The 24,077-nt window shown below is 40.0% G+C and overlaps 2 protein-coding genes across 3 annotated transcripts in view; both read left to right on the top strand.

Annotated features, from left to right (window-relative positions):
* The window catches only part of LOC140338163 (natural cytotoxicity triggering receptor 3 ligand 1-like), a 29,774-nt gene extending 14,318 nt beyond the window's left edge, over positions 1 to 15,456 (top strand). For both annotated transcript variants that reach the window (XM_072422244.1, XM_072422243.1), the window contains exons 2-6: positions 51 to 410; positions 2,448 to 2,771; positions 6,215 to 6,313; positions 8,934 to 9,356; positions 11,672 to 15,456. In XM_072422244.1, the coding sequence (XP_072278345.1) occupies positions 51 to 410; positions 2,448 to 2,771; positions 6,215 to 6,313; positions 8,934 to 9,356; positions 11,672 to 11,694 (1,229 nt within the window). In that variant the 3' untranslated portion in view covers positions 11,695 to 15,456. The remainder of the gene's footprint in view (positions 1 to 50; positions 411 to 2,447; positions 2,772 to 6,214; positions 6,314 to 8,933; positions 9,357 to 11,671) is intronic.
* A 1,323-nt stretch (positions 15,457 to 16,779) lies between these two features.
* Positions 16,780 to 24,077, top strand: part of LOC140337765 (natural cytotoxicity triggering receptor 3 ligand 1-like) — an 18,168-nt gene continuing 10,870 nt past the window's right edge. Inside the window, exon 1 of the mRNA XM_072421566.1 lies at positions 16,780 to 16,921. Coding sequence (XP_072277667.1) covers positions 16,807 to 16,921 — 115 coding nt within the window. The 5' untranslated portion in view covers positions 16,780 to 16,806. The remainder of the gene's footprint in view (positions 16,922 to 24,077) is intronic.

The raw sequence follows: 24,077 nt of genomic DNA, 5'->3' as shown, positions 1-24,077 counted from the left end.
TTCATATGAATAGCTTGCTTTATTATATTCATGTTTGTTTTATATTTCAGCATTACAGATCATTGACAATGAATCATTAGTTGAAGCTCTCCTGGGACAGGATGTGACAATCCCTTGTGTTCTAGCTGACAAGAATATGCCACAAAAGGATATAAATCTGAATCTGTCCACTGATTCTGTGCGCTGGGATATAAGAATATTGCCTGGGAAGGAACATAAAGTGTACCTGTTTACAAATGGCATCTCTACGTGTTATAGACCAAATTCTAATGTTGACGAGAAGGAATTTATAAGAGGCATCGCCAGTCTCACCCTGCACAATGTTCGGAAAAGTGATGAAGGAGAGTACAGATGTGTTGTGTATGTTTCCGGTAACAAGCTTCAAGGTGTCCGCACTTTGCAAGTGTCAGGTAAGTGGGGATAGTGAATACAATGTGAATGTGATTACTACATTATGGACACAGTAGTGTATGGAGAAAGTAACCATACCGTCCATTAGGGGACAAGCTGACACACCCGGAAGTGTTGACTATCCAATACTTCAAACTTTTCGCTTGAAAAACAGGGACATCTTTAAAAGTTTAAAAAACGTTTACAAACATACATAAAAAAAGATAAAAACACGTTACTGTACCGTTGAATACTAATATTATCAACCACAAACTCAGAAAAATACGAGAGTGTACTACATATTGGCTCCACATGAGCTTGCTCCCACTCGACGCGTTTCACAGTTAGTAATAATACTTTTTCAGGCGTTTAGGGAGTATGGGTATTTTTATTACCTTGCAGGTGTGAGTCAACAAAACCAAAAACTTCTGTCTTATTCAACACTCTACTTGACCATAGGCAGGATGGGGTGTCAAGGAAATCACAGTTGCAACTGAGTTTCTGCTTGATATTGGTAATATTCAACTGTACAGCGATGTGTTTTTATCTTTCGATATGTATGTTTGTAAAGTTTTTTAAAACTTTTAGAGATGTTCCTTTCAAAAAATACCTGTTTTTCAAGCAGTGGACTTGAAGTATTGGATAAGATGGAATAGTTTATAGTGAGATTGGGACTTATTTACTTTACTTTATTGGGACTGTTATTTCACCTGAGGGAACAACATCTAAAATTTAAGTTTATTGAAAGTGTTGACTACCCCAATGACCAGAGCTTTTCAAGACAGTTAGCATTTCTTACATACAAGAAGGACGAGTGCTCTTTTAGCTTAGCTAGGTCTTTCGAACAAAGGCTTTGCAGGATCACATAAGGAAGGGCTGTGGAGCTAGTGGGGTGCTTAGAGGCAGGGGTCTCCATCTCCCCTGCGTGTCACCAATGGAGGGTGTCCTTCTGCAGTCACCCACAACATGCAGGGTACCAGCAGTTTTACTATGTTCTAGCACTCAGTTTTACCAGAGGATCATAGACGGATATAAATGCAATATCCAAAAGTATATCCAAAAGTGAAGCCCTGGCCAATGGAAGAAGTAGCATATGCATGAGTAATTGAATCACTGAACACCAATGCTGGGCGTTTCCTATTATAGGACCTCCTAAGACCCACAATATAAAACGTAGCTCTCTGTTCCCAAGCAAACAACAAACTGTGGCTGAGAGAGGCAAACTGCACCACAAGCAACCACGCAACTGGTGCAACAGTGCACAGGCTTCATGTACAGGTGCAAAATACCTATCACTATGAGCCACCCCCTGTGGGCATTAGAAGAAGTACAGAACTCCCCTTACCAACACTGCAGCCAAGACTAACAACCATGACATTAGAACTATTGTATATCACTTCCAGTTCTGTGCATTATTTTTTCTGCATGCATTCTTGTTTAAAATAAATCAGCAATTCAGTGGCTGGACAGTCTGCAGGTGATCCCCAGACCTTCCTATTCATTCTGTATGGATAGCTGTAGACAAGGTGCTGCTTTCCTAGCGACTGCAGTTTCCTGCTTTTAAGACAATAATCAAATAGAAAAAATGACAAAAAAGCAGAGGTTTTCTTTGTGGCAAATCAAAATAATTTGTATTGATTACAATAGTGAGTTTCCATCAAGATCATCTATACTTTGAACTAAATTAGGTCTGACCCGTCATCTGGACATAATGCTCGCTGAATGTTAAACAAGCAATACGGTTCAAATCCCCATGCATTTCTCCGATTGGCTTCTTCAGGGGATAAGCTTGAACCATTATAAGGAGCTATACAATTAAATGCAAGAGAATACGGAAAAATATTTTTCAAGATGTTGTATCTTATTGCAATCACACAATCAATCTATAGGTTAATCAATGTGTGGATAGTAAATTTTAAAATGTAAACAATTCAAAAATGTTTTTTATGCCTTTAGGAAGCGGTGACTGGTCTGCCCCCAACTGCCCTTGTAAACTTGTACTGCAATACTACTTATTTTACTTTTGTTTTACTAATTTTGGAAATTAATTTTCACAGCAAGGCCAATTGTCACCTTGTCAGCTAACTTAATCACAGTTACACTCGGCAACGAGCAATCCGTTACATGTTACGTAGATAAGTTCTATCCAGAAGCTGTGAAAATTCAGTGGAAGAAGCGCAATGCATTCTCTGAGTCTGCTTTGGATAGAGATACTTGTGCCAGTGTACCAACGCCAGCCGATGATGGGACGTTCAATGTCACCAGCAAGATCTCTCTGAAGCCGACCAGCATACGTGAGGATGGAGAAGAATATTTTTGCATTGTCAAACACAGATCATTAAAGAATGATTATTCTGTGGGTTTTACTGTCTCAGTAACAAGTAAGTGTGTGTGTAGTGGAAGACATTTCATTTCATTATTTAATTGTTCACATTCTTAGGAGGTATTAGGCATGTAAGACCATCAAGTTCAACCACTAGGGAAATAAACATATCCCAGATATAAAACCCTTTAAGACTTGGTTGATCCAGAGGAAGTACTCCTGCCTTTTCTTAAAGCAATCTATAGTAGTCGCAGCTAATCTCTCCTCATAGCTGAGCTCCTCCATTCCTTTTATTAGTTTAGTTGCCCTTCTCTGCACTCTCTGCAATTCCACAATATCCTTTTTGTGAACTGGTGCCTAAAACTGGACTGCATATTCCAGATGTGGTGTGGCCAATGCTTTGTACAGGGGCCGGATTATGTCTCCATCTCTGCAGTCTATTCCTCTTTTAATACAAGAAAGTACTTTACTAGCTTTAGATATTGCAACTTGGCATTGCATGCTGATATTAAGTCTATGATCTACCAGAACCCCCAGATCCTTTTCTATTTCTGACTCCCCCAAATATATTCCCCCTAGACAGTATGAAGCATGCATGTTGTTAGCCCCCAAGTCCATAACTTTACATTTATCTATATTAAATGTCATTTGCCACTTGGCTGCCCAATCAAACAGTACATCCATGTCTGCTTGTAGATTATAGACATACTGTATGGACTTAATTCCATTACATAGTTTGGTGTCATCTGCAAACACGGAAATGGTACTTTTAATCCCAAACTCTATATAATTTATGAAGATGTTAAACAGTAAAGGTCCCAACCCTGAACCCTGGGGTACACCACTAATAACCTTAGACCATTCAGAGTATGAATCATTAATTACAACTCTCTGGACGCGATCTTTAAGCCAGTTCTCGATCCATTTACAGACTGACTTTTCTAAACCTATCGACCCTAACTTGCATATTAACCGTCTCTGGGGTACAGTGTCAAATACTTTAGCAAAGCCCAAGTACACTATATCAACTGCTATTCCACTGTCTACCTGTTTACTTGTTTGACAACTTCTGTCTTTCTTGAAGCCATGCTGACTATCACTTATAATAATATTTTATAGCAGAAACTCCTCTATGTGGTTCTTTATCTAACTCTCTAAGACCTTTCCAAATTTGGACGTTAAACTAACGGGTCTGTAGTTACCTGGTAATGACTTTGCTCCCTTTTTGAAGATAGGAACCACATTGGCCTTACGCCAATCCGTCGTTACTTTGCCAGTGACTAAAAAATTAGAAATAATGGCTTTGAAATAACTGAGCTCAGCTCTTTGAGGACACGTGGATGTGCTTTGTCAACCTGAATTTTTCCCAGCTGTTTCTCAATCATATCAATTCTGAGCCATTGTGACTCATTTAAGGCAGTGACATTGCTTTTATGAATTTGAACTTGAGCTCTGCCATTTTCCTTTGTGTACACAGAGCTAAAAAAAAGTATTTAGTAAATCTGCCTTGTCTTTATCCCCAATTACCAACCTAGCGAGATTCAAGGGGCCTACATGCTCAGATCTGAACTTTTTGCTATTAAAATATTTGAAAATGTTTTGGGGTTTGCCTTACTTTCCTTTGCAATCTGTCTTTCATTTCGAAGTTTTGCACATTTTATCTCCTTTTTACACCTTTTGTTATATTCTTTAAAGGTTTCAAATGATGAAGGTGATCCTTCATTTTTATATTTTTGGAATGACCTTTCTTTTGTTTCTTATGGCTTTTTTAACATCAGCAGTAAGCCACATAGGTTTTACTTTTAGCCTCATAAAATTATTACCCATTGGAATATATTTTTCAGTTTGCTTTTGTAGAACAGACTTGAAACATTCCCATTTCTGTTCTGGGTTCTTTGCGGACAATATTGTCTCCCAGTCCAGGTCACAGAGAGACGCTCTTAATAATGGAAAATTTGCTCTCTTAAAATGTTTTTATCTTTCCTGTTTTGGCTTCCTGTTTACAGCTTACAATAAATGAAATCATATTATGGTCACTGCTACCCAGATTCTCTTTTATATGCACATTTGTTATAAGCTCTGCATTGTTAGAAAGAACTAGGTCCAGCAGAGTATCATTTCTAGTTGGGGCTTCTATAAACTTTACCATAAAATTATCTTGTATTAAATTCACAAATTCCTGTAGTGCCAATACTTCAGTAAATGTTAGGGTCGTTGAAATCCCCCATGATTTAAACACTACCACTTTTTGCTGCTTTTTCTATCTGTGGTAGTAGTTGATTTTCTATTTCTTCCTTAGCACTGGGGGGCCTATAGCAGACTCCAATCATTAATTGTGTGTTATTCAACCCCACATTCAACTCCACCCATAATGTCTCAACCTCGTTCCTTGTTCCATCTGCAATTTCTTCTTTCACATTCACTTTCAGATCACTTCTCACAAACAGACAGACACCACCACCCTTTCGTTTGACCTTTCATTCGTTTGTCATTACGAAAGAGAGTGTACCCAGGAATATTTACAGCCCAGTCATGTGAAGAAGAAAGCCAGGATTCAGCAATACCAACTAACTAGCTTTACATTAGTTTTCTTTTGTTTTCAAGCTTGCATTTTTCATTTGGTGCCAGTAACAAACTTCCTGACCTAGGATGACAACATTCATCATATTGTAATCATGGAGGAGTAGCAATGTCATTCTAAGATCTGCTTCTGTTTTGGACTACAGGCCCATATCCTATCCCCACTTTTCCTTTCCATTACAGAGAGGGGAATTGTTGGGCAGCTTACAGAAAAAGGATGGAAGGATTTATGACAATGTAAAGATTGTAAAGATTTCATTTCAGTATACAGGAAACTAGAGAGAATACCTATTACTTCCTGTGCTGCTGACAACAGATTACCAGATAGTAAGGCAACGTACACATGTCACATGAGTCAAGGGGTGCAGCTCCATCATTCTCCCCCTCTCCGGAGAACAGAATGGTGATGTATGTACAACACTTGTTCACTTTTTGGTCGCTGAAAAGGATTGTGAAAGATCATTTCCAACGACAATTATTGAACATGTGTACTCAGCCATAGTGAGGGAAACCCAAAAAACAACACAGCCAGACTTTCCTTTAGTGGAATATGAGAAGACTTGAACAATGGTCAAGTTTTTTACTTCTGTCTGTTTTGATGTTAGAGATATTTCCTGTTTTATTATCAGTACAGAAAGTTGGGAGAATCTCTCTAAGTGACCCCCAGAAAGCAGTAAAATCCTGAGAGGTGTTCTAATGCTTTCCACTGCAGCAGTATTTTGCTTTTGGCTTGAAATAATTCTCACTAGTGCAATTTTCAGTTTCTGGATATTTATGTGTAAGGATAATTTCTAATATTGATTTTCTATTATTTCAGCAGCTGAAATGCAAGTGTAGGGCTACAGGGACCACTGAGAGTAATTACAATGTTCTCTTTTGCTTTCTACAATGTTAATTGGTGGTCGTTTTATGTCATTACAGAGCCACCTACAAGCAGTGTTCCCCTTTCAGTGATAATACCATTATTATGTTTTTTGGCTATGGCTTTAACCATAATACTTTGTCTTCTTCACACAAAACGTAAGTACCATTCTATTTTTGCAAAGGTGATCTATTGGTTTTGGATCAATTGTATTTTATGTTTTTTTTTTTTTAAACTGATTTTATGTTTGTAGGCTGGCTTCAGGCCTTTGCATTATAGTATTGTGTTGTGATTCACCTTCCATGCATTGGTGCATTGCAGCGCCATTCAAAAAGAAATATATTGAGGGTATGGACTGCACTGCACTGCATAGTAATTTATTATCATGCAACTCCATGCAAGATGCACTGCTTAGATGCATCCAAAAATTCTGATCATTAACTGTTTGTTGCCAACAGCAGAGTTCCGGTGTACCAGGGTGTAGGTTTGTTGTACATAGACCTGTGGAGGGAACTGGCAATCCTGCGCATCACCTGGTGCACTTTCCTATCCACTTAGCGCTTGTATTGCAGGAACCAGCATTTGTAAATTTGACAGCCAATCAGGGCCACCGCCATCTCTATTGGGCTGCTGCGGATAGATGCTACATGTAACATCACCACCCGGCAGCTATTCCCCAGTGTGAAGAAGTGGTAACCTAACAATAATTAACATTACAACAACTAGTTCAATGTGTTGTCTCTTTGTTTCACAGGCTTTGTGTTCACATTTTTTTTCAAACAGTTTCAACTAATACAGAATTGAAAAAATAAAACACAATTCTTTGCTAAACACTTAAAATGTTATCAGTAGAGGTTGCCAGTTAGTGCCTGAGAGCAACAAATGGCAGAGTTTTTTTTCACCACTAAGTTTGAATTATTACACTATTACACATGTAAAAATGATTACATATATTTTACAAAACATAGGATACCGGGATGTGGGGTGACAATACACAGGCACAAAGCATTTGTACAATCACAAAGGAACAATTAGTTGAGGTGGAGGGCATTAAAAAGTTGAAAAAAGTGTAGGGGGGTGCTAGAAAGCTGCCATGATTATTTGGGTTACTGGACGCCTATGACACAAAGAACTGGGACTTGTTGTGTGTTGCCCTGCCCACCTTATGGTCATCAGGCTAAAGCTTCCCCCCGCCCAGCTGAAAAAAAAAATTCTGGGGAGAACACCGAAGTTGGAAAATTTCTAACTAGTGGCCTGCTGAGAACTTCTGATAGCAAGCAGCTGGAAGAGGGCAGGTAGGTGGGAAGAGATGGAGGTGCCTGGCTGTTTTGCTGTGTTGCAGCTGGCAGTAGAAGGTAGAATATGTAGGTAGTGGGCAGGAGGGAGTTCATTTTAGGCAATACGAAGGGTAGTTAGGTTAGACATCAAGAAGGGGAGTTTCGAGGTGAAGATAAAGCAGCATTATGGGATTTTAGAACTAGGGGTGGCAAAGTCTGATAGACAAGTGTCTATGGTTGACTCCAGGAAAATATTGATTGGTTGCAATGGGCCACTGCACTTACATGACCCCTGTGGTCAAAATAAATTCTGAAAGTTGTATAAACGTTAGTAATACCGTAAATCCTTTTTCCTAAATCACAAAATGGATATATCTTTTCCTCCACACTTTCCTGCACAACTAACTGTGGATAGATATTGATGGTAGAAGGATCTCTGTATGTCTACAAAGTATATACCATGTCTGTGAGCAGTGTATTATGTATTGTACATTGATAGTCATGGGTGAATGATCTCTACATGAGTGTTGGGATAAACTCTCTACATGTGCTACAACATGTTGGCCTGGACAATCAGGAAGCCAGTAATAGAGTTAGCGGCAAAGGGAGAGTAAGGCACCAACTGCACCTGGCTCCCTTGTTGGCTAGTTATACCCTCTGCATTCCTTATGATCAGTTCCAGTGACAGATAAAAGAGTGGGTGCTGTACACACAGCGCCATTCTGTTCTACTGAGAGGGGTGGACAGGCAAGCTGCACCCCGCTGTGCTCTCCTTTCTTGACTTGTATAGAAATCTTTCCCCATCAGTCTGTGATTGATCCATCCTGACAGATCCAAGATCGACATCGAGACCTTCGGATTCATGCTTGTCTCGGGTCATAATTATCTGACTTGAATACAAAGCTGAAGACCCATCAGCCCTCCAGCTCTTTTTACCAAACTAGATTCTGCTTCCTCTTTGCAAAAGTGGCCATTTCAAGTTTTGTGAAGTGATCACAATGGCCAGAGCAGTGCCATACTTCCACCTTTACCAAACAAAATTGGGCACAACACCAACTCTCTAACTGCACCCTGCCCCTTCCAAAGTCCCAAAGCAGACCTCATGAAATCCTTCATTCTCGATGAGAGATCTTAACAGACCATTGGAACCCAACCCATTATCCTTTGTTACTTTTTGTGCAGCCCTTAAACCCCAGCAGTCCCATTCCTAGGCACATTGTTTTGTTCAAGGGGTAGTAGCTGTGATTCCTACTAATTTCATGTATCATTCCCCCATTCTCTGCCTGCAGCAGTATGTTTAGTCTCACATTAAACCTGTTTGTTGACAGAAGTCTTCATTGCTTCTAGTATGTTTACAGTCTTTCTAACATTTTATATACCGAACAATATGTTCAGTCCTTTGGTGATGAGCCACAGTTTAGTCCTCCAGTGCTGGTCTGGACACCTGTAGCAATCTCTTTTTAGAATCATTGTACTGAATCTTTGACTTTTTCTCTTGCAGGGCAACCAAAGATTTCAGACATCATGGTAATAGATGATTTGGTTTATGGGAAGAGCTCAGTTCTGTGCTGGATGGTTTCATATGTAATGCCTGGAAACATTGAGATACACGCTTACCTGAGGAAAGGAAGTAAAAAGGAAAAAATTTGTTCCTGGAAATACCAATCACCAGCACAAGCCCAGAATAATTTTGCTGCAGACCATTCTACCAATGCTGAAAGCATAGAAGGATTCAGGCTTCTTGATCGGCAGATTGTAATACAACAAATTAAATCAAAAAGATCATCCTCTTTCTATAATTACTTATGTTCTATCAAAATCCTCCCTGACAAAAAATGTGACAAAGATGCTGAACTTGTGATAGAAGTAAAACACATTGCGCTGAAACCTTCCCTCACCAAAAAGCACAAACTGGACATCAAAGGTAAATTGTATGTATACAAAATATATAAATGTAGGTAAAAATGTTTACTATGCCTGGAATTGGTACTACATATTTGGAGCTTATGAATATTTAAAAGCAGCCTTTGTTTGGCAACATGGCTTGTGGGAGGTGAACACTTTATTTCATGGGGCTGTTTATCAATGTCAAGATTCATCAACTTCCTACCCCAGATGTACAACTTTTGAATCAACTTTTACTTTTCCTAATTGAATGTGTGAATTCTGGGTAAGAGTAGGGTGACTCTTGGATTTATAACAGACCCCACTGGATAAAATGTTCAGCTCTTAGTATTCAATGTCAATTTACTATTATGCACCACTCATTTAGAGTTCAGAAATTTGACCAGATATTGATGAGAACTGGTGTTTCTGGACAGATTCACATTTGACAATATTTTCCACATTCATTAATATTTTTTAAAAGGAATACTGTGTTTCAATACAGCGGGAAGCAATTTATAACAACCAATGTCCGATAGCGCTCCTATGAAGCACTCTGCTATATTTACGCACAGGACACGTTATCCTTTGTAAAACTTTTGGTGCGCCTCATCCTCCAAGTGCTAGTGGTCATATTTTGCCCCCTATTCTGATTTCCATTTTCAATCAATTTTCCATCAATAGTTCATCAAATATTGATTACGAGCACTAGTTTTTATCAGATATTTGTTGGATTTTAAGCAATTACAAATATCAATCAGTGGATGGCCAACTTAGAGGATAAGTATGAGAGGTTGCTGAGCACCCTCTATTTGGAAAAATATAATTGAAGTAAATAATGAAAGGTGGTTAAAAGAAGTTCTTGATAATTTATTATGAATTGCCATTAATTCCCACATTGTTGTACAGCACTACCTCCATTCTGATTTACACCCCAATGGTAAACGACATTGGGAAAATATTTAGGTGTTTAGTTAAACACCAGACTCTCCCAAAACTGGAAACCCGTGAATGGAAATTGGAAGAGCTGGGTAAGTTGAGGAAGACAGGACTGGGACAGGATGGTGGGTGGGGGGGGGGGGGGGGGGGGTTCATGCTCCTGCACCTTAGCATCTGCCAAAAAAAACCTCAAACACCACCATTTCTGGTTATTGGAGTGCATATAGGATGATATGAATATTGCTTCACAGCCTGAATGACCAACCACTAACCTTGACCATTGTTAGGTGAGAAAGATGGTCATTAGCAATGTTTAACCGTTATTCTTTTAAAGCATGTTATACAAATGTACAATAATCCATGGTGTGTTGTGGTGCCTTTCTTTTTGAAGGATACCTCAATGCACATAGGATGGAACAAATTACTGATCTGTTGTAATGCTGAACTATCTCTGAATGTGTGATATGGCTAAAAGCCAAGGTAAAGGAGCCCAGAAGGCAGATTGGCATGTGGCCTGTATGATATATTTAAGGCTGCTTTAGTTCTGAATAAACCACTTGGGTACTGATCCTCATCTATAATAGACTTGGTGTATGGTGGACCAGTTGGGTCTTGGTTCTTAGCTAACTAAAGTAAGACTCATTCATAAATGAGACTGAAGATATTAGGTTTATTTATCTTTTTTTTTGTTTTTGTTCTGATTTCATATTGAAGTTATATATATGTGCAGCACGGTGCCCCAGAGGCTAGCACCTTGGCCTTTGCAGCACTAGGTCCCATGTTTAAATTTAGGCCATGGTACTATCTGCATTTGCAGGTTCTCCCTGTGTTTGTGTGGGTTTCCTCTGGTTTCCTCCCACATTCCAAACATGCAGTTACGTTAATTGGCTTCCCCCTTAAATTGACCTTAGACTGTAATAATGACATATCACTGGTAAGGACATTAGATTGTGAGCCCCTTTGAGGGACAGTTAGTGACATGACTATGGACTTTGTGAAGCGCTGTGTAATATGTTGGTGTTATATAAATACTGGATGATGATTAGGGATGAGCGAGAATGCCGCTGACATTCTCATGAAAATGTCCTTGAACTTCTTCGAAAGTTCGGCGAACTGATTTCGGGGACCATCAGAAGATCGAGAAAATCATTACAGGAGAGTACTGTGGATGCTTTTATGAATGCAGCCGTGTGAATCCTCCTGTGCGTGATCCCCGGGCACTAGAGGTTAAATGAGGGTGATATTACACAGGGCGTTCGCAACTAGATCGAATTTTAAAATTTTACTGGCTCAACCCTAATGATGATAATAATAATATTAGGTGTTCAATTTAGATGGCAACAATGCAGTTGTGTGCAATGAAAATGCAATTACTGATACAATACCTACCATTTTTTTTTTCCTTTTTTTATACAGAAACAAATCACACCAAAAGCTAAAGATTTTTATTCATGAAGAATGTCCCATACTACGTTGTTTTATAATGAAGATGCGGCACATTCATTACTGACTGAAAGAAAGTTTACAGCAAATCAATAAGCTTTATGGAGAGAAGAGAGGATATACGTTTACAAGCACAATCTCTACGTCTGAGCAATCCCATAGGTTAACTGTTTGAAATGTGGGACAATGAAAATCACGTATGTGATGCATTCATTAAGTAATGATAATATATGTAAAGGACATCTAAAGAGAGCCCTAGACTTGGAGGACTGTGTCGAGAAAATGTTTTATACAAACTTTTATTCTCTTCATTTTCATTAGAGCTTAACAATAGGAAGGGAGAGCTGTGTACATGGAGAGGTGTTGGCTGTTATGTTCCATTCCATCTGATTTTTCCTCTTGGTCTGGTGCCCTTATTAGATTCTCCCTACGTGCTTCCTTCTAGGCCTTCCAAGAATATACTTTCATCAGTGAAGCTGGGTGATCCAGCAAACCTGAAATGGATCTGGTCTATGATTAAAAACATTTGCTAGCAAATGTTTTTGAAGAAATCTTTTCCAGGTTTGCAGGATCACCCAGCTTTACTGATGAAAGTGTATCCTCTCCAGCCGTAAGAGCTTTATTAAATCAGGCCCAGTTGGTGAGGTCTTTGCCTTATTGGAAAGAAGCCTAACAGAGCCACTGATTGCTACTTGGGATCCCTCTTGACCCTCCACCCCCTCAATACAACTGTGAAATTTGGATTTTTTACCTTAATTACAGCTTTGTGACATAATATAAGGTCACAGCACTTCTTAGCAATATTAGAGTGTATTTATGGGCAAAACCTTTTTGGAAAGTTTGGGCAAGGAGTTTTTCTGTGTGCCATATCTGATTTTCCCCCTTACTCCCTGCCCCAAAGATGCCCCAAGAAGTTAGTGAAAATCCCCAAAATTAAGGGGAATTCCCATGTTAGTTGTCGCCATTCAAGTGTCCCCATTGTCCTCATCCTTTGTTCTGGTGGCAATTCGGATTTTGGATGTCCTCTAACTTTCTGTTTTGGTAACCAGTAGAGTGGAGAATCTCCCCAAATGGGACACAGACAGCTAACAAAATAGGACAGAAGGTCCATCCTTTTCCTGCTTTGTTCAAGAATTACAAAAAAATGTTTGCCTGGTGATACACTTTAATGCAGCAGTCTCTGTTATCCTCAGCATTGTTTGTAACATGATTTTATTGTTTGTTGATCCTTGCAGGAGAACCTTTATTCTTCCACCTTCTGTAACACAGTGGTCCGGGGACCAGTGCCAGTCTGTGGCTGGTGGGTTGGGGCCACAGATGACGGCCCTTCTTGCACTGATCTGGAGCTGGTGGCGGTGTGACGGTGGGGGTGGGACTGCCTCTTCTCGCACTGCTTGCATGAGAGCTGCTGGGAATGTCGGAGCGCTTTATGTGGGGTTTGCACTTCCCTGCTGTACCAGGCAGCTTCCTGGCAGCTGCTGAAGGGAGGCGAGTGGTGTAGGCTGTTCATCCACTGGGCCATGGCAAAATTTTGGTGGCATCCAGCCAACCCTGTGCATGGATCTCCAGGACGACGCTGGACCCAATGTAAGACACCCCCGGATGGATCAGACTGCCTTGCGGCATTGAAAGTAAGTGTATTTTTTTTATTTTAGGCACTTACGGCAGTTTAGTTCCTCTTTAAGGCAAGGGGAGGGCAAACAAGCAGCACCACGCTGGGCTTTCCCTCTATTGTCATGAATATCAGTCATTCACTATTGGTCGTTCATTGATCCGCCAAGACGAATCTTTACACAGCCAAAGAATACCTTCTGTACACTGTGACAACGTGACCATGCCATTTCACTGCAAAGCAACAACTACCTGCTGGATAAACAACTAATAAAAATTTGTTACAGTCTGAACAACTCAGAAAAATGATTTTGAGAGACTACTTCATAACGTTTTGTATTTTTTTGCTTTGCACAGAGGTTATTGGAACTCCCTCAGGCTACATAAAATATGTCTTGAATGCAATTACAGTACGTCTAACATGCTTCAGACTTTGGGAACTGAGAAGAGATCTAAGCTGTTTGGTAATCATCTAATAGGCCGCATGCAGGAAACTTTAGAGATACAATAACCATGAATGATCCTTGTAGTATTATCCAAAGACACAACTAAAATAACCAAAATAAGTTGCAGTATTACTAAATGCATGCATGTTTTTATTTTTTAAGTGTTATGTATAGTATTATTAATACCATACAAACTTTTTTTCATAAGTGACAAATTCAGTGTTGAAGTGTCTCTGTAACCAATGATTTTTTTTCTTGCTTAAGCTTTGGACAGATTGTTTTAAGGCCTATTTACCTTTTCCTTACACCAGGAACCACTGCCACTCGGGGAGTCACATGTACAGTCCTTGTTTCCTATTGATTTCAAAAATGATACACAGAATTCTTACTAAATAATCAGCCATGAATAAGTTGATGTGTAGTAGTACAAGCTACTGAATTTCGATTGACATTTGGCATTTATTTAACCCCTGAATGACCCTTGAAAACATTTTGAGATCTCAGGGACTGAAAAAGAAACTATTTTTCGCATTGACAACTCAGGAAACTTTACTGTGATTAGTGAATTGTAGATATAGTAATGGATATGTGAATGTATTCAAACGTAATGAAATGTGAAATAGAAGTCCAAAGTAAGTTTCTGATTGACAGTCACAAAAGCATTGAATTTGTCTTGGTGCACATTGCCAAACTGGAATTTGTAATAATTACAAAGACCAAAGAGGATACAATGTGAACGTCAAATAACGTGAGAAAGTATTAAACAATGGACTTATCAATGACAAGGATTTCAATTACCACCTAATGTGGACCTAGGCCCCCATTTTCAGATTCAGATTCATGTTATTCCAATGTTGAAGACATTTAATAGCTTTTCAAAGCCACTTCTTCATCTCTAATGGGTGTCAGGAAAATACCACAAAGATTGGACAATGACCATGGAATGTGATGTAGCAGATATTGATTGTGCAAGTACATGATTGTAGCTATACAATCCCATTGTGGGTTGCATAATCTCTTGGTGTCAGGAAGTCTGCATAGATGTTATTCCTTCTGTTTTCAGAACTGAAGGTATGAATTGTTGCCGAATTGCTGGGGTAGGGATATTATAATTAAATATGGTACTTAGATAGCATAGCGGGCCCCAACCCGTGTTCAGCGATGGTTGTTACAGCTTGAGACAGATGGCTTATGGCTATACTGTGTCCTCTCTGTCCAAAATGCTCACATCATCGTCCTCAAAAGAATTGTTTCCTTTCTTTATCAGTAGTGTTTGCAGGATATAATTTCCTAGCATTTATTAGATCTTGAGAAATGGCTTAAACAAGTGATAGAACTTCTACAACATTGCAAGAACAAATCAAGTTAAGTGTAACAAGCTTCTACTAGATACACCATGACCTGTATGAATAAAAACCTTTACAGACATGTTGTATGTTGTTTTCCCACAGCAGGACGTTGGATCTGAGCACATTTCTAGCGGATGAATATGTATTGTCTGTACTTGCAGTGTGTTGTTAGGATAACATATGGAGAAATGGCATGTATTGCAGGTACTGTACTTGTTTTTATGTATTTAGTCCTAGCAAACATTTAGCTTTTACTGTTTGATAACCATTGTACTTTTACATGGTTTCAGCTTTTTTTGTATAAAATTGAACTTTTTAAAAGTTTTTACTACAAAATAAACAATAAAAAATACAGCGTATGTGTTTACTTTCTGACTGTTCAGTACAACAATTTACTTCCTTCCTCAGTGGAATTTTTTGTATCTGTTTTTAATGTAATCATACATCATAAATATAAAATTGAATTATTATTTAGATTTTCCATGTATTTTGTTGGCCTTTTATTTTGTATAATCTTTTTAAAAAATTGTAAAAAAAAATCAAGACAGCAAACCAGCTATAATACAACAAGGTGAACAATACATAGAAAATTACAAATCTGATGCTTGCTGTAAACCAGTTGAACAAAATTGGAAGATATTATAATAAGCAGTACAAAAAACCAGAGAAGCACAAAGCATGAACAAAAAAACCTTTGGGGAATATTAAGCACAGCTTGGTCAGGATATTGGGCTGGAATAAATAAGGACCCATTATGATTGAAGAAAAGATAAGAAAAAAAGCTGAACTGAACCCCCGCTATACTCACCTGTCCCTGGCCCATCTCAGGGTGCTGCCATCTTCTTCCTTCTTCTCTTCCTAGTGGCAATCATTGCCCATCATGTTTGGCCAGGCTGGGATGATGTAAGGTCCGTCAGGACTTTATTAGACTACAGACACGTTGATTTACCTTTACGTTCGTAAAGTTAATTGAATTGTTTTAAAGTCATTGAAAAAAATGTTAAAGTCATTCAATTGTTTTATAGAATGGACTACAACTCAATTCTTTATCCAATGTCAAGTGTAGAATTGATAGATCTTGATCAGTCAGGTCAGAAAATTTCCATCTATTGTATGATTATCTGATCCTGACCTCTTGATCAATTTCTGCTTCAATGAATTTTTGAGTATACACACATACATTCATTTTCGTTGTTTGGAGATAAATAAGGGATAAAATACAGTGATAGTTTTTATCATCCCATGTCAAGAAAGATCAAGGTGGTTAATTATATAAAGTAGTTATGCAAACAAGGTTTTTAACTCTGAGATTGTAAGCTCTTCTGGAAAGGGACCTTTCCTCCTCCTGTGTAACTGTCTGTACCTGTCTGTCATTTGCAAACCCTATTTAATGTGCTATAAAAATACTGTTTATTATTATTAGTAATAAAAGTATTGTATAAAAATAAAACAATACCAACTGTATGATGTTAAAGCTATGCTCATACACAAGTAGCATAAAATTCATACTTCATACTTAACAAAATCCTTTGAATATTTGAAAAATAGTCAGCTTTTTTTTTTTTCATATCCTGAATTCTTTGTGTTAGTTTCATATGCAGTCCTGCCCCCTATTGCTGAGAACTGGAGATGTTTGCAACTTAAAGTGAAAGTAAAACTAGTTTTGATATTGAAAAACAAACATTTTCCAGCCTTGTTTCAGATGATACTTTATGGGCCTCAGATGGACCTGAACAAGATGTGGCCTGGCCTGAAGTCTCAGTGGTGTCAGATTATCGTTATAATCAGCTTTTCCTTAATTTGTCCTTCACAAACAGGTAATTGTATCTTTTTGTATCTTCCTGATTATGCAATGTAATAGCTATGTACACACGTCAGATGATTCTTGCCTGATACAAATGGTTGGACTCGTCTGGGGTGGGAATCTGACAATTGCACCAAGGCCAGACGAATTGCTCATGGGTCTGTCCTGACGGATCCAAGAGAGTCTGACGATGAATGGCCGCAATATAAGTGAAGGTGAAGAGTGGCTTGCTCATTCTTCACCTTTAAGTAGAGAAAGTATAATGCTATGTACTTTTACTATGGGGCTTTTTCAAAAAAGAATTAAATGTGTTCGGTGCTTCTCTGGCTTTTTGACTCTGAGGGCGGCAGGGAACATTAAAAGCAAATAAACATTTGTTTGTAGAAAAAGAAAGCCGAAGAAAAGCCTTCATAAATATAAAGCTTGTAAATAAATGCAAAATATTTCAAGCTGTAAAACTGCATATGCCCACATACCAGTGACAACTGTGATGCCCAAAATTCTCTAGGCAACATCCCACAAGCCTTTATTTCAGTCAATTGTAAATAATACTCCAGTTGTTATTTCTGTTACCCTAGCGTACAAGGCAATACTTAACCTGCAATCACTTATGTACAGGTGTGTTATTTAATTTTATTATTATTATTATTATTATTATTAATAATAATAAACAGGATTTATATAGTGCCAACATATTATGCAGTGCTGTACATTAAATACGGGTTGCAAATGACAGACAGACACAGACAGTAACACGGGAAGAGATGACCTTGCCCAAAGAGCTTACAGTCGGGGCAGCTATAGAAAAGTCTTGGAGCTGTGTGTGTGATGAGGTTATGAGTGAGGAAGTCATTGGTAGGTCATTGGAGGAGAGAAGAGAGTGGCTTTCTTTACCGGGTCAGAAAGATAAGTGGGACAGGAACTGTGGAGGGATTTGAAGGCAAATCAAAGGAGATGAATTTCATTCTCAAGTGAAATGGAAGCCAATTTGAGGGGGAGATGATGATGAGTTCTGTTTTATCCAGGTTGAGTTTCAGGAATCGGTCAGACATCCATGATGAAATGGCTGACAGGCAGCATGAGACCTTATCCAGCGCACGCACGGACATCATCAGGAATCGCCGAGGGACACATACGCAAAAAAGTGTTAAATTTTTTGCATGGAATTATTTTAGTCTATATTTTAATTTTATTTGTAGGCTATAATTCACCGAATTACTCAATAATCACTTTTATTCACTAAATTACTCACCGAAATATGTCCAAAATTTTATAAAATTAATAATATAAATTTTTTTTATAAAACATAAAAAAAAAATCTTTAAAAAAAATCTTTAAAAAAAATAGTGTATAATGAAATGTGACTGTACAGTAGCTTATATAATATATATATAATACAATTATATATATATATATATATATATTATATAAAGATTTCTTTGTATCGGACTTAATACAGCTATTTTGTATTGAGTAAGACCGGGACTGGTTCTGGGGCAGGTTCACACCTGCCTATTTATTGCGTGGTTTCGCTCTTATTCTGGACTATCGTCAAACCCTTGTCCGGCTTGGGTGTTCCCACCAGGAGCAATGGCTCCCGCCGGCATAACTCTAAGTGTCAATTTCCCAATTAACTCTTGGAGCTATGCTTTAAGACGTAGACCTATAACTTACAGAAATATGTCCGAACAAGGGTCTAGTAGATATCATGAATATAAAAAAAGTTTGAAACACAATCATGTAAAAATAAAATAAAATTTATGTCCAAAATTTTATAAAATTAATAAAAAATTTTATTATAAAACATAAAAAAAAATCTTTAAAAAAAAATCTTTAAAAAAAATAGTGTATAATGTAGCGTGACTGTACAGTAGTTTATATAATATATATATATAATACAATTATATATATATATATTATATAAAGATTTCTTTGTATTGGACTCAATACAGCTATTTTGTATTGAGTTCAATACAAAGTGATTTGAATTTCCCGCCCCGCCTCCCAAACCGACGCATGCAGCGACTTCACCGGGAAACTCCAGACATCGTCACTGCACCTGCCGGGAGAAGACTGAAGAGGAAGGACGTGTCCGGAGGTGCTGCGGGGACCGGGTGGTATATTATTACAATTGTATTCCAATTGTCATACAATGTATGACAATCGGATTGCAATACAACGTTTGTTTAACCACCTTACAAAAGTTCGGGTTTAACGCTTTTTGCAAGCGTTATTACCCCGAACCAAGGTCGGGTTTACCGGCCGGGTGGTTAATATATGATAAAAAAACTCCCAAGAGAGAGGATGTCAGCTGCCAATGCTGTGTGCTGTGTGCCCACTCTGATTTAAAGAAAGTTTTCTGCAGAGTGTGGTGTCAGTGCAGATTCCATGCAGAGAACTTTCTGTGTAGGTTCTGCACAGCACACGCCCACTGCAAACCTATGTAAATAAATATTATTCATTTAAAGACAGAGGCTGTGGGCCAGTGAAAACCTAAACACAGGCCGCAATTGGCCCGCGGCCATTAGTATTTAGTATAAATTCCTGACTTTCACAACAAAATAGCAACAGTATAATATCTATCCGAGAGGCTCACAGTTGTACAGACTTCTCTCCTGTGAAACTGCCTACTCTGTATAAGTATGTTTGTGAAAATAATTTTCTGTAGATTAGTCCGCTGTCTTGTCTCATATGTGAGGTTGTAAGTTCCCCCCTTCCCAACCCCTTATAAGGGGGTAAGGGCATCACTCTAAAGCTACGTACACACGTCCAATGATTCTCGCCTAATAATCGGATCAGGGCCAATATCGGACGAGAATCTTGCATGTGTACAGTGCCCTTCATCCATCATCCTGAACGACCGCCCTAGCGGATCCAAGGATGATGGACGACGAACGATAGTAATGGAAGTGAAAGGGGAGAGCACGCAGTGGGGTGCCTGCTTATTTGTTCTCCCCCTCCCCTCTCCATAGAGCTGAATGGTGCTGTATGTACAGCACTCGTTCATGCATCGTGCAGTGCTCAGTCGTTGGAAAGGATTGTGAAAGATCCTTTCTAACGACTATAATTGCAAGTGTGTATGCAGATTTAGTCTGGCCCATAGGCCCAAACGTGTCCTGTTAGGGTGTCCTTGACAGGAGTAAAGAACACATACCAGCATAGCTGGGATGATTCAGGCACACAAGCCACTCCACCTTCGCAAGGTGGTGATACCATCCTGTAATGGGAAATGTGGGATTATTGTATTTGAAGCTCCTTCACCTGGCAACCATCATCCTTGATCTCCCTATTCCCTAAGAAACAGATTCTGCTATCTGTCCTCCACGAGGTGCTTGAGTAAGGTTCTTTACTGCTTTTCCGTCTGTGTGTGCAGTCTCGACTGTAATAGAGGGAAGAGGGTGTACCCTCTTCCCTCTATTACACTCGAGACTGTGCACACAGATGTAAGAGCAGTAAAGAAGCTTACTCAAGCCTGCCTAAGAGCAAAACAGAAAATATTTTTCTGTATTTCTTTTAGTCCGGCCCATTACCAAAGATCCAGTACACAGACGGGACAGCAGTGGGCTTCACAGGGGCTCCCAGTCTACTGCCACTCTGGCCTGCCAGCACTAGCTCCACTGACAGGCCCTCCAACCATTGAGCTGGAGGGACTGTAACTGGCAGAGAGGGCAGGTTGTCACCTTCCTAACAGCGGTATCACTGTTAGTCTGGCCCATCATCAAATACCTATCCGGCTGGGTGTCCCCGCCAGAATAGCTCTGGGAGTCAATCGGGCCCGCAACCCATTTCCCTTATACAAGGTGGCAATGCCATCAGGAATAGAAAAAATGTGGGAGAGTGGTGGCTACACTCTTGAGCTGGTAAGACCGGGACTGGTTCTGGGGCAGGTTCACACCTGCCTATTTATTGCGTGGTTTCGCTCTTATTCTGGACCATCGTCAAACCCTTGTCCGGCTTGGGTGTTCCCACCAGGAGAAATGGCTCCCGCCGGCATAACTCTAAGTGTCAATTTCCCAATTAACTCTTGGAGCTATGCTGGCCGGGAGCCATTGCTCCTGGGGACACCCCATCCAGACAGGTCTTAAGCGATGGGCCAGAAAAAGAGCGATACTGCACATTAAAAAGGCATGTGTGAACCTCCCCCAGAGCCAGTTCTCACCAGTCTTACCAGCTCAATTGTTTGAGGGGCTGACAGTGGCAGTAGGCTGGGAGCCCCTTTGAAGCCCACTGCTGTCCTGTCTGTGTGCTCAGACTCCACTGTAATGGGGGAAGACGCTGTACCCCTTTTTACGGAAGACAGACAGCAGGGCCAGTTTCTTTAAGCATAGGGTGTACGATTAGATTTGTAATAGGGTTGTGGAGGGTGGGCCAAATTATCCTGCATTCCTAAGATAAAGTAAGGTTTACAGGGTTACATTCCTCTAGCTGCCCTGTGTACAGGGCAGAGAGTGTAGCCTCCACTCTAACACATTTTTTCTATTCCTGATGGTATGGCCACCTTCTCTAAGTAGAATGGGTTTGGGGCCAACCTGGTGGAGAGACCCCAGCCAGACAGGCACACAACCCATTCTGTCTAGATATGATGGTGATATAATCAGGAATAGAAAAATGTGTGAGAGTGGTGGCTACACTCTCTGCCTTGTACACAGGACAGCTATAGGATTGTAGCCCTGTAAACCTTACCTTAGCGAAAGAAATGCAGGATGATTTGGCCCACCCTTCACAACCCTATTACAAGTATATTTGTATACCCTATGCTTAAGGAAACAGGTCCTGCTGTCTGTCCTCCGTTAAAGGGGTACACCCTCTTCCCCCTATTACAGTAGAGACTGTGCACACAGACTGGATAGAAGTGAGAAGCTTACACAAGCCTGACTCTCCTCTTACCAACTGCTACTTTAGACTTAGCACCACTCCTTTTTTGGCCTGTGGCTTGAATGTCACTTGACTTAGACCTAGCCCATATCCCTGATAAGGAAACCCATTTTTCATAAGCAAAGATAAACATGGCAGTTAAAGAGTATAGGTGCCATGCTTTCCTTGCTTAAAAGAAAGGGGTTTACTTAAAAGGAGGTTTAATAAGTTGGCAATACATGTGGAATGGAAAAAATGTGGGATCATTATACTTGAGCCCCTTTACCTGGTATATAGCAGAGATAGAAATCGTTGACATAAAACGAATGGCATCCTCAAAAATCGGATCCATAATCCTAATCTCCCTATTCCCAGGAAACAGATCCTGCTATCTGTCTTCCATAATGAGGTATACCCTCTTCCCTCTATTACAGTCGAGACTGCGCACACAGACGGGATAGCAGTGAAGGGGCTCCCCTCCCACCAACTGCCACTCTAGGCTGGGTAACCATTCCTTTTATTGCCTGTGGCTGGGATGTCACTGACTTAGTTGCCCAATTGACCCTTAGAGCCATGCTGGCCATTTCTCCAGGGGGGATACTCCAGTCAGACAGGTCTTTGATGAGGGGCCAGAAAAAGAGCAATACCGTTGTATTGCTCTTTTTCTGGCCCCTCATCATTTCTGGCCCCCATGCATTTAAAAGGCAGGTGTGAACCTGCCCCCAGAGCCATTTCAAGTCTTACCAGCTCAATTGTCAGAGGGGCTGACAGTGGAGGTATTGCTGGCAGGCCAGAGTGGCAGTAGGCCTGGAGTCCCTTTGAAGCCCGCTGGTTTCTGTCTTGTGTGCTCAGACTCAATTATAATAGGGGGAAGACATTGTACCCCTTTTTACAGAGGACAAAACAGCATACCCTGTTTCCTTAGCCCACCTTTTACAGTCGAGACTGCGCACACAGACGGGATAGCAGCGAGAAGCTTACACAAGCCTGGCTCTCCTCCTACCAACTGCTACTCTAGACTGAGCACCACTCCATTTTTAGGCCCAGCCCATATCTCCTTATAAGGAAACCCATAAGGAGTACTTGAGCCCCTTTAAAGATAAACCTGGCAGTTAAAGAGTATAGGTGCTATGCTTACCTTGTATAAAAGAAAGGGGTTTACTTATAAGGAAGTTCTCCACAAGTTAGCGATACATGTGGAATGGAAAAAATGTGGAATCATTATACTTGAGCCCCTTTACCTGGTTTATAGGGGAGATGAATCGTTGACCAAAAACGAAAGGCATCCCCGAAAATCGGATCTATAATCCTAATCTCCCTATTCCCAAGAAATGGATACTGCTGTCTCCCAAAATGAGTACAACCTCTTCCCTTGATTACAGTGAAGACTGCACACAGACGGGATAGCGGTAAAGAGGCTCCCCTCCTACCAACTGCCACTCTAGGCTGGCAAACACTCCTTTTATGGCCTGTGACTGGGATGTCACTGATATAGGCTCCGCCCATATGCCTTTATAAGGAAACCCCTTTCTTATAAGTAAAGATTAGTTTGATAGTTAAAGTACAGATGAGGTGCCATGTTTTCCTTATTACAGGGGTTTACATATAAAAAGATCCTCCACAAGGTGCGATACATGTGGAATTGAAAAAAAGTAGGATTATTTTACGTTCATCTGGTTTATAGAAAATATAGAAATCGTTGACCAAAAACGAATGGAACCCTCAAAAATCAGATCCATAATCCTTAATCTGCCCCTATTCCCAAGTAACGGATCCTGCTGTCTTACATAATGAGGTGTACCTCATTATGTAAGACAGCAGGATCCCTTTCCCCCCTATTAAAGTCAAGACTGCGTACACAGACGGGATAGTAGTGAAGAGGTACACAACCCTGCCTATTAACAATACAAAAAAGATGTTTCTGTATTGCTTTTAGTCTGGCCCATCACCAAAGACCTGTCCGGCTGGGGTGTCCCCACCAGGAGCAATGGCTCCCGCCGGCATAGCCCTGAGGGTCATTTGGGCCCTCAACTCATTGCACCTAGACAAGGTGGCAATACTATGAGGAATAGAAAAAATGTGTGAGAGTGGTGGTTACACTCTCTGCCCTGCACACAGGACAGCTATAGGATTGTAACCCTGTAAACCTTACCTTAGCAAAGGAATGCAGGATGATTGAAGATGGGACAGCAGTGGAAGGCTTACACAAGCCTGGCTGTTCTCCCACCAACTGCCACTCTGGGCTGAGCACCACGGCTTTTATGGCCTGTGGCTGTGATGTCACTGACTTAGGCCCCGCCCATATCTCCTTATAA

The sequence above is a fragment of the Pyxicephalus adspersus genome, chromosome 9 (assembly GCF_032062135.1).
Source record: "Pyxicephalus adspersus chromosome 9, UCB_Pads_2.0, whole genome shotgun sequence".
Lineage (NCBI taxonomy): Eukaryota > Metazoa > Chordata > Amphibia > Anura > Pyxicephalidae > Pyxicephalus > Pyxicephalus adspersus.
The sequence above is the reverse complement of the archived record's forward strand: the minus strand, read 5'-3'. Positions and strand labels throughout refer to the sequence as shown.